This window comes from Sarcophilus harrisii, chromosome 2 (assembly GCF_902635505.1).
Source record: "Sarcophilus harrisii chromosome 2, mSarHar1.11, whole genome shotgun sequence".
Classification (NCBI taxonomy): domain Eukaryota; kingdom Metazoa; phylum Chordata; class Mammalia; order Dasyuromorphia; family Dasyuridae; genus Sarcophilus; species Sarcophilus harrisii.
This window is the reverse complement of record NC_045427.1, coordinates 83550185-83565062: the sequence shown is the minus strand read 5'-3', so window position 1 is coordinate 83565062 and position 14878 is coordinate 83550185. Positions and strand designations below refer to the sequence as shown.

Genomic DNA, 14878 nt, shown 5'->3' with positions numbered 1-14878 from the left:
CCAGCTGTTTTTGTTAAATAGTGGGGTCTTATCCCAGAGGAACAGAATACTAGTCATTTACTACCATGTCCTATGTATCTAATCTATTCCACTGATCCACCATTCTCTTTCTTAGCCAGTACCAATTTTGACGATTAGTATTTTATGATATAATTTGAAATCTAGTATTGCCAGGCTACCCTCCTTTGAATTTTTAAAAATTCCCTCACTATTTTTAGAACTTTCTTAATATTTCTAGAGACAAAGGATTCTACTAGCACATACAACACATATTCTTTAAAAAAGGACAAAATTATTACTTATTAGGGAGTCAGAATCTAAAGTTTAATATACAGATCTATTTCAAGAAGCATTTACATTTTCTGTTTTTAGGTAAGCACTAATAATTATTAAAAGTTATCTTACTACTTCAGTTAAATCACTAAATATCTTTCTGTTTGATTTTAACTGATTAATTTCACAAATAAGACGTGAAAATATGTCATTAACATATTTACTTTGGTAATGTTTCCATAGGAACTCTGAAGAATATGTTTTGGTTATTACATGACTTGTTTAGCAATTGTTACCTAGTTTGTGAAGAATGATAAAGCATTAGAGCATTTGAAGCATCTTATTATAAGAAAAAATTGTTCATTAAGGAAAGCATAGTAAAATCTTGAGTCTTGGAAGGGTATTTAAGGATCTAGAGGCATTGGGAAATTAGCAGAGTATTATTGTCAACTTCAACAAAAGGTCCTTGACACTGATGATTATTATATAATAGTTACATGATGTTTACAGATTATATATGTCAAACCCGTTATAGATACTTCTAAGGTTGATCTGTTAAGTAGTTCAAAGAGAGTCCCACAGGAGCCTCTTTTGAAATCAATGATTTCAACTTATCATAGTATCAGTCTACAATATAAGTGGAAACATTTCCCTTCTATTCATATGCAGATTATATTTCATTCTAGCTTGGAAGCATTTGGAAAATTGACATAGTATGTGTATTCAATTTGTTAAATGTTAGTGATATCTCTCTAGGAAAAAAAATAATGGCTTCCCACAGGCTATTTAAACATCGACAGTGACAACCTGTCCCCCTAGCCCCAAAATGTCAGTAATGAGAAGTCAGACTCCTCTTCTTCCTTTTTTTCCGTCCGTCCTGGTCTTCCTAGTCATTACTGCTCACTTTGCTCTCAAATTCTCTGTTATCTGCACGTTCACATGTTGTATGCTGCCCCCACCCCTTCCGGTAGAATATAAAATGCTTGAGAATTGGGAATATTTAATCTCTGTCTCCCTAGCACCTAGCAATAGTACATAGTAATAGCACTCAGTACAGAAGCTCCTTAGTAAATGTTGAACTGAATGACAAATTATAAACTGTTTTTAAAAAATCTTAATTCCTGTGAAATGGATTTTTTGAGATGAAGTCTTATCTTGTGATCTATGTGATGATACAACAATGAAAAGCTCAGAATTAGATTGAATAGAGCTCCTTCCCTCTAGAATAAAAGTTAAGGATGCTTAAAGCACAATGAGCAACCTGTTTTCAGTTGCTCTGGGATCAGGTGTAGTAGGCTCAATCTTGCTTCACTAGGGTAGCAATGGAGAAATAAGATAGCTGGTTTTTATACATTATTTTGTACAACTAAGTCAACTCAGACTACGGTATACAGAGTGGATCAACTAACTGCTCAGAAACTATCAGAACCCAGGCTTTCTAATGGTATGACACTTTCCCCTAAAGACAGCAAATACAGCAAGAGATTTTTTTCCTTGTGTGCTTTTGCTTCTTCCTAAAGCAAACAAGCATTTATTAAGCACCTATTATATACTACACACTTCACAGTGTACTGCAGATACAAAGACAAAAACAAAACAGGTTTTTGCATTCTAAATATGTGCATAATAAATACCAGGAAATTTGGGCAGGAAGACACCAGGAGGATCAAGAAAGACTGGTGCAGAAGGTGAACTGGAGAGAAAAATGTAGAGGAAATACATTCAGAGCCAGGGCAAAAGCAGAGAGAAAAGAGATGGAGCACCATGTGTGAAGAACGGCGAGATGGCCACTTTGTGTGTACGAAGGGCAGGCTGTACCAGGCTGAAGGTAAAAGCTCTAAACTAGAGAAGATGTTCTAGAGATTCCTGGTACCAACTTTTACACTTTTGTTTGAAATTCAGATTAAAGTAGCATTTCCTCAGCACTGCAGAGGAAGAGGAAAAGTTCATGGAATTGTCTGTCCATTTTAGTGGATTCGTTTTCTTATACCATGGTAGAGCCTCAACTGGACCACAATAGCCAGCCATTCCTGCCGCTGCCTCCTCCTTCACTACCATTCTAGTCTTTGTGTTATAAACTTGTTCTGCTCCCTAATGAGAGCTCACATTTTCAAAGCACTCCAAGACTCACAAAGCACTTTCCTCATCATATCACATCATGTCACAACATAACCATAAAAAAAGCCTTGATGAACCTCCAAGTTTACATTTGGTCTAGCTGAGGCTGATAATTAACATATTATTTGTACTTCCCCCATCCCAGCCCTACCTCCAAGTCTTGGCTATTATAACTAAACTTGTTCTAATTCTCAAGAGTTGCTGTGAGAAAATTACTTTGTGGATTACCAAGTGTTACGCGTCATTATTCACAACAGTGATAATAATCATATTTGAAATGTTTAAACACGGTTTTTCTCTTCTCATTACCACTGGCTAGTATTAAGGAAATAGAAATTAAGTGGGATTTTTGTTTTGTTTTGCTCAGAGATGTAACAATTAGCTGGCATTGGTCATTCTTTGTAAAAATGAAAGTCTGACTCTCAAACCCTTAATTTTATATTGGATATTTTAGCAAATGGCTTGAGGGAATACTAGAACTAGGTTGATAATACATCAACACATAAGAGAAATGAATATTTCTCTTATGTTAGTAATAAATTATTGAATTAGGACCAGGATTTTTTCATAAACCTATAGATTGTTCAGCCTCCAAAGGATGTTGTTGATGAATTAGATGCCCCACTCCCCAGGGTACTTTCTTTTTGATCCTGGGTGGGAGATGGCATTCAACTAGAAAACCTAACCAAGAATTTGAGGAGAATTCTGACTCATTGGGTTCCAGTCATGTCTGAATAGAGATGGAGCCTCTTTTGTCTAGATTACCCAAGGTGGGGTATTCTGGACAAGAGATAAGTCTCTTTGTCTAAGACTGAATGATCAGAGCCACATCTCCCAATCCCTCATTAGAATAAGCCCATCCCTTCCTCCCTTTCTTCCTCCCTCTCTTCCTCCCTTTCTTCCTCCCTCTCTTCCTCCCTCCCTTCTCCTTCTTTTCTTCCCTCCCTCCTTTCTTTCCTTCATTTTTCTCCCTTTTTCCCTTTCTTCTTTCCTTCCTAATTTCCTAAAACTTCCTCCCTCCCCTCCTTCCTCCCTTCTTAATTTTCCAACTTCCTCACTCCTTCCTTTTCTTCCTTCCCATACAATTCTCTATATAATTCTTTCCTTCACAAGTTATTGCCAACATATTACATCTTTAATTCACAGTCAAATATATGCAAATAATTTAAGACACATTATTTTAAAATGAGTGATTTTTTTTTTTCAAACTACCACACATAGCATAAACTCAAAATTACACACATTTTTGTGATCATGGATATTTGGGTAGCGAGCCCTTACCAGGTTTGCATTATAGAAAAAGTCAGACAACTGGTCTTGAATCATACCTCTGCTATTTACTACTTGCTACTTAATATGGGGAGAAAGTCACTTAATCCTTTGGGCATCAGTTTCTTTATAGAAGGGCTGAAATTGCAAGTTTCTAGGTTCCCTCCCAGCTCCAGATCCGTGACTCTATGAATCCTCACCTGAAGCAGATAAGAATTAAGAAAGCCAAATGTAAAGGCCACATTGACTCAAAAATTCAGAGAAAAAAGTTTAAGATTTTAAGTGATATTTCTTTTTAATGTTAAAACCAATATTTATTAGCATTAATTCCATCAATGAAATATGTCTTGTATGATTGTGAATTTTTTTTACAGGTAATCAAATACAGAAACATTATATATATCTAGCCATTACATGGATTTGATCATAAATGACCCCATATCATTAAAAACTCATACAATATCACTCAATTTATTGCTGTTCCTAAGTGTTTTTATAAAGAAGTTACATATTAATTTTTTACTTGGATTTTAAAAAATATAGTAAAGACGTCTGGATTCACATCAAAATCTAAAAAAAATTACAGATACATATATGAATCAGATTTATATAATTCACACTAAGCAAAATATAAAGCAATCTATATTTTACTGAGATACAGACTATATATTTGTCCAACTCAGTAGCAGGATTGTAAATAAAACAAATTTCTTGACCTTTTCTACCTATTAGCTACCAGAAAATGGAAATACTCATGTAAATACACAATATTCAAATTATTCCAAATTTTTGGAAACTTCATATTAATTACTTTTTTCCCTAAAAGTTGAGAGCTAGCTTTTAATTTCAGACAGAATAATAATGTATTCTGATATGTATTAAGTGAAAGACTTTAAGCTGTGTATTCAGAATGGTAGATATACACATTTAAGTTGGCTGGTCACCCAAACATGCTGCAAATGCATTTGAGGATTTGTTTGTTTTTAAGAATGATCATGCTACTGAAACTGGCACTTAGTTTTTGCATCTCTAGAGTCAATGAGGTTTTGGTTATATCAATAGTCCTGTCAATAGACATCTTGATAGGAATTTCATGAGACTAGTAATAGGAGATTGGAACCAGATAACTACCATGGTGTATCTCTGATGAAGTTTCAATTCAAGGGCATTCTTCTACTTCAACTTTGGGTTAGAAGTACCTTAATTCCAAAGGAGCCATCCCTAAAGGAAATTGTTGTAGTATGTGAGACTAATTCTTCATAACTGTTTCAAACACGTTTGTACATTCTATAAAATTATAGAAACAGGAAAAACACATATGTTAGAGAATATTATTAAAACACAATTATCTCATTCTTAGAGACATTGGTAACAAAATTCTTTTCATCTTTTTCAGATAATTACATTTGATTTTACTTTTTTTTTCTTTTAAAAACATTTTCAAGTTACTTGAGGAGTTACAGTATTAAATGTTTTCTTTTGTAGTAGTTGTACATTTACGTTAAAATATTTTCTATATTACCACAAGGGATGAAAAAATTTTAAATCTTTCTTATGTTTCAGAGAGAGGAAATACAAACCTACTGATGCTTTTGTCCACTTGTATTAGGATTCAGGAATCAAACTCGATTTGTTTCCAGGATTTAGAAGAATTTTTCTTATACTGTTCCAGTTCCTAAAATATACAATTTTTATAAATAACTTCACAAAGTCTTTACACTGAGCACTTAAAAAAATACTTCTCCTGCCGTAGATCATAATGAAATGAGTGTAATTAACATCTATTGTCATATTTTTTGGCAATAATCCTCAGATTTTGTTTTCCATTAATGTACTAATTTCACAAAGCTCTTTTGTCCCCTTTAAACTCCGATAAATTAGGTTTTAGGACTGATTTAGGGTTAAGTTTAGTATAGGTTAGGCAGGTACAATCTGTAAATAGCCCTTCAAAATAAATTATACACAAATGTTCCCATTCTGGATACTAGGACAAACTAAAAAGAAAAAAGTGACCCTTATGGGAAAGAACATAAAATATGTCATATGACTATCAGAATTCAAGTTCACATTCTCTATGAGAAGAAAATTCAGTTTCTTGTTGCCAAACTCTTACAGACGGTTTCTATCAGACCCATGACTTAAGTTAAAATTTAAAAGCTGTATAAGAACTTTGTTGAGATCTTGTAAAGTAATAAATCTCAAAGTCTCTTATGGCTTATCATTTTAATTAAGTCAGGTTAGTTCAGGTCATCAGATATCTACTGTTTGCCATTTCAAAGACTAAGTACATGAAGTGTAAACAATAACTTGAAATTTTGGCCTTACCAGAACTAACTGTTCAGTGATTTACTAACAGTAACAACCCTCCTTTGAGATATTTTCTTAATAGAATATTCCACAAATTTTCAACTGAAATTAAGACAAAACAAAACAATTAACAATTGGTCCTATAGGAATTATAGCCATTGTAAAAAGGGTCCTATTCAAATTCTCCTTGTTGTATTTTCTATTAATGATAATGGTTGCATGAATGAACCATCAGAAGATTCTATTGGGTTAACTCAATAAATTTCATTTCTTTGAAACCTGTCTTGAATCCAACTATATTTATTGCTACAGATACAAGTTTTGTGACAGCGGAACAACCAAAAAAAGTGTTAGGACAATAGGAAAGTTGCCGAGTTTTAATTTTGGCTATTGATGTACTTTGTTGTTTGTCATTTGTTTTCAAAGAGGGCCAAAGACATCATGAGAGTGATGCCTTGATTTGTGCATGGTTTTAAGTGGGACAGAGCTGTGCCCAAGTAGGATGTAAGCTCATAGAGGGCAAGAAACCTTTTGCTCTTATTTCGGCATTCCCAGAACCCAGGGCAGTGACTTGCACAAAATAGACACAATAATAAATATCTGTTTAAGTTTGTTTATTTACAGAGGACACCAAAACAGATTCTTGCTTCACATTTAGTTATAAACACTGAGCATATTCTTTCTTAAGTACATTTCAGAAAGTAAAGTGCCCTAGAAACTACAAATGAATTGAATTTTTTTTTTTTTTTTTTTTTTTAATTCAGGGATTTAGGAAAATACTTCAGGCTCATTCACCCTGAGCAAAATAACCCTGATGAACAAATGCTTTAAAATGTTTTTCTCAGACTTCAAAACTGCCTCAAAAAATTCCTTTAATACAAAAATAGAGGAAACAAATTAGTTGGATTGTCCACACTAAATGCCTTAATACTTAAGTATTAACATTCTCTTAAAGTCAAGAATTACTTTAATCTTCAAAATTGAAAAAAAAAAGTTGAAAAACACTAAGCCACAAGCCAGGCCTAAGTAAAATCTGATGGCAGAGGGACAAAGCCAGCAAAATAATGAGACTTTGAGAAAAAAGAATAAATGAGAGACAGTTAATGGAATTAGGTCCATTTATCTGCAGAGGAGAATGCAGAAAGTTTTAATAACAATCTTGCTCTACAAGAAGCACTGATTGTTCATCTTAGAGTAAAGAGGTCCTCCAAAATGACTGTAAGTAGAACTAAAGGAAATGGATTTGTGGGAAACCTGTGCTGAAGTGGATTTAGGGAAAACAGACTAAAGAAATTCCTAATCATAAAGGCACTAACCTGAGACACTGAGGCTCTTAGAGATGACTGGGGTCTGGCAAGTTAAATCCCTGTTGTAGTTCAAGACTGTTTATGACCCCATTTGAGATTTTCTGGGCAAAGATACTAGAGTGGTTTGCTCTTTTATCTTCAGCCCATTTATTGGTGGGGAACTGAGACCTACAGGGTTAGGTGACTTGTTCAGGGTCACGCAGCTGGGCAGTGTCTGTGGTCAGCTCTGTACTTGTACTTTACAGGAAGGTTCATCCTGACTCTGGGCCCAGTGCTCTAGCCACCTGGCTGCCCCAAGCCAAACCCCACCTAAATAAATCAGCCTCTTGTTGGGCTCTTTGTTACCTGAAAAGGGACCTGCAGGATGCTGGAAGTTTTATCTTTTTCTCCGTGAGAGGAACTTAATGCTAATGTGGCTTAGACAGTTTCAAGACTTGCCTAATGATTTTATGTGGTTCTGACATTACAGAAGTTTAAGGTATGCTTAACCGGCCCAATGTGCAGATGGAAGGCTCCCATGGAAGTCTCAAAGCGGACCATGATTAAAGGCTTCTCGCCCCTCTGGTTACTGCTGGAGTGGCCAGTCCATGTCCTAGTTTAGGCCGAAAGGGCCATGATGAGATCGACTGTGATTATTAGCATGGGAATCACAGGGTCATCCGAATGAGCTAACAGACTATCCCCACAGGGCTGTGAAGAATAAGAAAGTGCTAAGAGGAGAAAAGGGACCACCTGAGGCTCAGGAGAAATGATCCCATTACTGATCCTTTAAAATGATGAGAAGAATAAATGGTTGGTTTTGTTGTGATTTATTTTCTGGTATCTGTACCAGTTGCTCTGATGAAAGCACATGACCAGATGCCATTTCTAGTACAGTCAGTTCTTTTTGACCCGCTTACTTCTGTCAATAAGCCCACCTTTCTCCCACTTGCTCGTGCCTGTGACCTAAGAGTTACCTTTGACTCTCACACAGTTGCCCATGAGCCAACTTTCTCAATGTCTTTTACACCAGTCCTTTTCTTACCATTCCCACAGTGTTCGGATTAATTCAGGCTTTCTGTTATTTTTTGCCTAGTCTATCAAAAGAGTTTCCCAGCAAGTCTTCCCATTTATATTTTAATTTTCTTATTAACACTTTAGTTAGTCATTAACATTTATCAGTCTCCTACTACGTGCCTAACACTGTTCTAAGTACTGGGGATGCAAATATGAAAAAGAATGACAGTCCCTCCCTTCAAGGAACTTAAAATCTAACAAGGAAAGACAACACACAAAAGGAAGCTTAAAAAAAAGTGTAGAGTTCATTCCAAAGGAATGCAGTTGGGTAAGAAATGAAAAAAAAAGATGGCTGACCTGAGGACCCTCTTTAGATAACAGGCTTTGGAGATGGACACAGGGTACTGCCTGACACACTTTGGTGCACTGGTTATTACACTGTGAAATTCCATATTATTTCATATTAAGGAATAATGCTTTCTATTATTCAAATGCCATCATAGCTTCCCTACTGCTTACTCAATAGAAATCTGGAGGTCCTCTACAATCTGTCTCCAACTCACCCCTTCTCACCATATCTCACTCTACCACCAAAGCTTCATGACATACATATTCTGTACTTTATTCAAACTATTATTTGTTCTCTCTGGATCACTTCTGCACTATCCTGTATTTAGATCTGGGCTCATACTATACTCTATGCTCAGAACATTTTTCTCTACTATTTCCCATATTAATGTTCTATCTATCCTTAGAGGCCCAGCCCAAATGACAATTTTTGCATGAAATGTCCTTCCCTATTATCTCTCTGGTTATTTTCTAATTTGTGTTTTTCTGAATATTGTACTTATTCTAGTTCCCCTTCCTGAAATGTAAGTTCTTTGAGGGTAGAGCCTGCATCTCTTATTTGTCTCTCCATCTCCCCCAATGCCCAGCGTACTTTGCTCCCAGGAGATGCTTAATAACACTTCCTTGGATGAATGAATCTTTTAATTATAAATAAAGGGAGCTCAAGAAGAAGTTATCTTTCTTTCCTCATCATCTTCCTGACATTCTAATAACCTGCAAATCCCAGAAATGCCTGAGTGCTCTACCAAGAGCATATCTTATAAAGAAAGATTCAAAAACTTTGATGAAGGAAAGGGGCAAGGGTGAAGGGAATATTTTAGACTCTCCATCCTTTTTCTACTTCCTAGATATTTCTTTTCAGAGAGACTCTGGGCTTTGAGTATGTTTTATTTTCCACTTTATTTTACCCAGGAATTTGATTTTTTTTTTTTTTTAGCATTCTATTAAAACAGAATTCTCCTGTACTTAGATACAAGCATTACAGAACTAAAGTCGGAATTGACATTAAAGACCATTGAGTATAATTTCCACATTTTAAAGATGAAGGGCTGAGTCCAATAAAACTAAATTATTTGCCCAGGGTCACCCAGATAATGGATGTCTTGAGGTAGGATCTGAACTCTGATCTTCCCAACTCCAAGCCTAGCCTCTCAATAAAATATATACAAAAGTATTTTTGTATATCAAAATTCTTTCCTAATGTCAATCATTTCAACTTGAAGTCAAGGATATGAAGTTAATGTGAGGGAATAAAAAAGTATATGAATATGTTTGGGGCAAATCTTATCTTTAGAACAAATAAACAGTAATCTTTAAATTACTGTAATCTTTACAGTATCTTTAAAGCAGAAATAAACAAATCTCACCAAAGAAGTATCTGAATATTTAAAACATACAATTCACATGTAACAGCTTTATGTTGGCCACTATGAAAAAATGCTTCAAGAAGGAATTTTTACTTTGCAGACAGATTTTTTTAAAAAATCTGTTATTGCTTGGAAAAATGTTCTCCAGCCCAGGCTGTTCCTACCAATGTTCTTCCCTATTCTTGCAGTGACAATGATGAGCCTTAAGGACAGCACTAGGGTTGGAGTCCTTGCTCTTCCCATCTTCTTCGAAATTCCTAATTGCCTGCAGCTTGATTTTGGTTAGCTTAAATTGATTTCCTTAGAATAGGTGGATATTATTTTGAAAATTAAATAGTCTCATATAAATCACAATGATTAGAAATCCTTTTGTCCTTTAGTGACCATTAATTCAAATTATACAAGGAAATATGATGACACTAATGATTGTGTAACATCATCAGATACTCATATAGATAAGTAGAGTTTATTATTGACTCTTAGGTAAACATTAAGTCTAAGACAACTTCCAACTCAGCCAGTCTCTACAGCCAAGTAACAAGAGAGAGGTAACTAGAGTTCTTGCGGTTATTTAAAGTCATCTGCACCATTTTCCTAATAATGATTTTCACCTTGGGTTATTTAGAGAAACCTTATTACAAAAAGTTCCATATATTGATTGATAGAATGCCTTTAATATTATGTTTAAATGATCTAGTTTAATATAATTCTACCTAAAAATTGCCCCCTTTCATAAATTCTGGGGTATTGGGAAAAGGTTCTCTGATAACAGATCACTGTTCACCTGTGTTCAAGTAATTCTTGGAACAGCGATTCTTTGCTTTGCCTGGCTCTATTGAGCCGAATAACAAGTAATTACTGTCTAGGACTTAGAATGGCAATCTCATGAGAACTGCACATTGAAAAATTCAGTCTGATGATTTCATTGAACTGATAAGGTACCTAAGAAAATATCATAAAAGGATAAAAGTACTCTATCAAAAATGTTCACCAATAATTGTACACTATTTCAAAGTCCGATTCTTTTTGTACAGCAAAATAATTGTATGGACATATATACATATATTGTATTTAACTTATACTTTAACATATTTAATATGTATTGGTCTATCTGCCATCTGGGGGAGGGGGTTGAGGAAGGGAGGGGAAAAATTGGAACAAAAGGTTTTGCAATTGTCAATGCTAAAAAATTACCCATGCATATATCTTGTAAATAAAAAGCTATAATAATAATAATAATAATGATAAAAAAAGAAAAAAATGTTCACCAAGTCACCTTTACTTCATACTTAATATCTGATTTCAGTCATTTCAAATTAGTACTAACTTTAACACAAATTTTTTCCTAATGTTAGATAATATTTAGTAACACCAACATTTACTGAGCATTATAGGGCATCACAAAAAGGACTCTGTGGCATCTTTCATTCTTTAAGCAGAAGACTGTAGAGGAGTCTTGAGGGTAGCAAAGGAGCCAGAAAGAATTCTGAATTCACTAGCACACATGAATTTTTTAACCCACTTTGACAAAGAAGATCTTAATTTAGTTTTTTTTAAGTACAGAGGTTAAGAATTCACTACCAACTTTAATAATAAATAGATTCCAAAAACCGGGTGAATTCTGGAGCTACTGTTAGTATATGTTGTTGTGAAACAAAGCAAATAGATGAGATGGTACCTGGTCTTTCTGGGCTCGCATCTCATCAACTTCGCTTTCTGCATATTGGGGGTCTCGGGCGGGATCTCTGGTCTCTTTGGATGTACTGGCACTCTGAAATGAAGTAAAAGGATGCTTAAAAGAAATCCATTCTAATATTTCAAAACCGTTCTCTATAAGTTTACACTTGGGAGTTTCTTTTTTTAAATAATCATTTTTCTGTTTTTACATGTATATTGACTTTTAAAATATACATTTCTTTATAAATCATGTTAGGAAAGAAAAATCAGAACAAAATGGAAAAACCATGAGAGAAAAAAAAGCAAAAAAAGTGAACATGGCATATGTTGATTTACATTCAATCTCCATAGTTCTCTTTCTGGATGCAGATGGCATTTTCTATATAAAGTTTATTGGGATTGCTTTGGATCACTGATCCTTTGAGAAGAACCAAGTCTTTCATAGCTGATAACTGCATAATCTTGCTGTTACTGTTTACAATGTATTCCCAGTTCTGTTTGTTTCATTCAGCATCAGTTTGTGTATATCTTTCTAAAATCAGCTTGTTCATAATTTTTTATAGAACAATAATATTGCATTATTTTCATATACCATAACTTATTCAGCCATTCCACAATTGATATCAGGGTTTCAAAGAATTTAAAAATTCATACCTTTGGTGGAAAGACTTTTTCATATACTTTTTTCCACAGATCCATTGGTGTTTGTGCATGAAGCTGTCCAAGGTCATTCTCAGAGAGAGGAGGAGACCCTAATGAGTAAAGTTTTAACTCTAGTTTTAAAAATGTACTAGAAAACTGCATGTTATAACAAAGTATTAACAAATAAAAGCTCATCTTTGCTTATTCTCAATTTTAAAAAACTGTAAAATTCTTCCTTTTCAGATATCAGCTAGTCTGAGTTATCTCTTTCCTCTCCTTCAACATCTTCTGACCTTCTTTCTCATTATCAAAAACTTTTTTTTTTTTTTTGTTCAAAGACAAGTGATTTTTAACCCACTGGGGATGAAAGAGGAGAAAGAACAAATAGCATAGGAGATGATAGTCATTACTCAGAATAAAGAAAATTGGAAATAATTCAAAACATCTTTTCTAGTATTCTGGAGTTCGAGAGAAGACAGTCAGGTAGGGGTGGAGAAGGAATGAATATGCAAACAATGTTAGTGGAACATGGCTTAGAAGTAAGAATGTGTCTGTTATATGACAGTCCTCCTTTAAAACATCAATATGGAACATGTTACATCAATAGAGTATGTATAACATTAATACTTGTGAAATTATTGTAACAATGATAATGAAAATCTATAGAATGATGGTATTGGAGCTTATGTGAACAAGAACCAGGCTAAAATCAATAAGCAATTAAAATATATTGAGCAGTCTTAATAAGTTCACCAACCTATTTGACTTAAAGAATCCAATCCTGCTGGGATAAACAGTGGTTTATTCTGGTCCACAGATATTGATTTGCTACATGGATAAGAAGGAAAAAGAATCCAATTTATTTTAGCAATCAAAACTCCTACCACAAATGCTCTCATCATAAAGGCAAAGCTAAGTTTTTATATCTAGAGACTGCAAAATCTGGTGAAAGTAATGTCCCCAAATGATTATTAGTTCAAATGAACCCAAATATTAAAAGTATTTCTTTGAGAAGAAATTTTCCAGGGGAAAAAAAAAGAGACCAAACTTACTTTTTATTTTTGTTATTATATTGGATTTGGACTAAGAAAGGTGATTATTCATTAAATATATTATCTTCAACTTAAAAATCAATGTAAGACACTGACTGTACAGGAAAAGATTACACCTGTTTGTAAAATGTGAGGGGAAAAAAGGAAACCAGGAAAATGAATAAAATACAAACATTATTTTATTCTATCTTTCAATGAAAAATATTCAATAACCCTCTATCTGTAAAAATCTATAAATGACTAACAAACTTTTTTATGCTTTTTTATAGCAAATGAAATGATCTTGAGTAACTATCTGGGATGTCTTTCTTTTCATGAAAATCCAAGAAACAGAAATTAGCTAATAGTGACAATCACACGAAGAAACAATCCTAATTGTCTTTTATTACCTTACCTTTTGTCAATGCCAAATGCTAATTGATTGATAACTCCACGTATTTTCAGTAGGAGAGCTTCTGATTTACTGGCAAACTTAAGAAATCAAGAGAGTAAATGATATGTTGTACCTTTTTTATCATAGAAACAGATAAAATAAAAACATTTTAATGAGAGAATCACAATTTATCTAAAAACTAGTTATGTCTTTTCAAATAAAGCAAAACCTCCCCAAGAAGAATTAGAGAAAACAGTTTTGACATTTTCCCTAACCAAATTTCTTGTATATAACATGAAAGAATCTACCATACTTCTATTTTCATTTCAGCTATTTCCAAACACGTGGATCATGACACAATCTCTATCATCAGCATTTAAAAAACAGGATGTGTGTGTGTGTGTGTGTGTGTGTGTGTTTGTGTGTGTGTAGACTTGCACACACCCACAAATCTTGACCTTCCACCTCATCACAACTTTCTGTCCCTCTGATTGGAGGGTGGAGCAAGCTTAGCTCAGACTCCTCATTTCTCACTTGGCTGTACTACTATGGAACTTCTCTGACTTTTAAACTATGATCCCTCATTGGGTACTTTCTCTCTCCTCTTCTTTCAACTTTCTTTTGGGTGTTATCTTCTTTCATCAGATTGAAAGCTCCTTAAAGGCAAAGACTTTATATATTTTTTTGTATTTGTATCCCCATAGTGCCTGGTGCAGGTTAGGTATTTAATAAATGTTTATTGATCACATACACACACCAGCAATAGCCCCCACAAGGATATTTTCCCCAATTGGTGAACTGCCATACAGGACAGGTCCGAACTGTACAAATTATAATATTCTTAAAATTCCTTAAGGGTTACCTGTATTCAAGCTTCTGGCAATTGATTAGAAAATTCTCTGGTAAAACATCTTGAGTGGATTTGAGTTTTGTGAACAGTCAAAAGCTACCTGGAATTAATTCTGATGAATATAGTGTCTGATCAAGCTTAGTAACTACACTTTGGGTTGAAAACAAAGTTCTGCAACTATTCATTCAATTTATTAAGTATTAACTCTGTGCCAAAGCATTGTGCTAAACATTGGGTATTCAAAGAAAAATGATAAAGTCTCTGCCTTCAAAGAACTTGCTTAATTTGGGAAGGGGAGG

The 14878-nt window shown here is 34.2% G+C and overlaps 1 protein-coding gene across 4 annotated transcripts in view; it reads right to left on the bottom strand.

The window, feature by feature from the left end:
* Positions 1–3452: 3452 nt before the first annotated feature.
* Positions 3453–14878, bottom strand: part of DYNC2LI1 (dynein cytoplasmic 2 light intermediate chain 1) — a 40035-nt gene continuing 28609 nt past the window's right edge. The window contains exons 9-15 of one of the 4 annotated variants that reach the window (XR_004231688.1): positions 13751–13827; positions 13062–13132; positions 12317–12414; positions 11664–11756; positions 5241–5335; positions 4860–4947; positions 3453–3860 (exon numbers count right to left, since the gene is read on the bottom strand). Coding sequence is in view for 2 of the 4 variants with exons in the window: in XM_003758306.4 (XP_003758354.2) it covers positions 5273–5335; positions 11664–11756; positions 12317–12414; positions 13062–13132; positions 13751–13827 (402 nt within the window). In the remaining 2 variants the exon portion in view is untranslated. The other 3 variants (XR_004231689.1, XM_003758306.4, XM_023494992.2) reach the window with 3 other exon arrangements.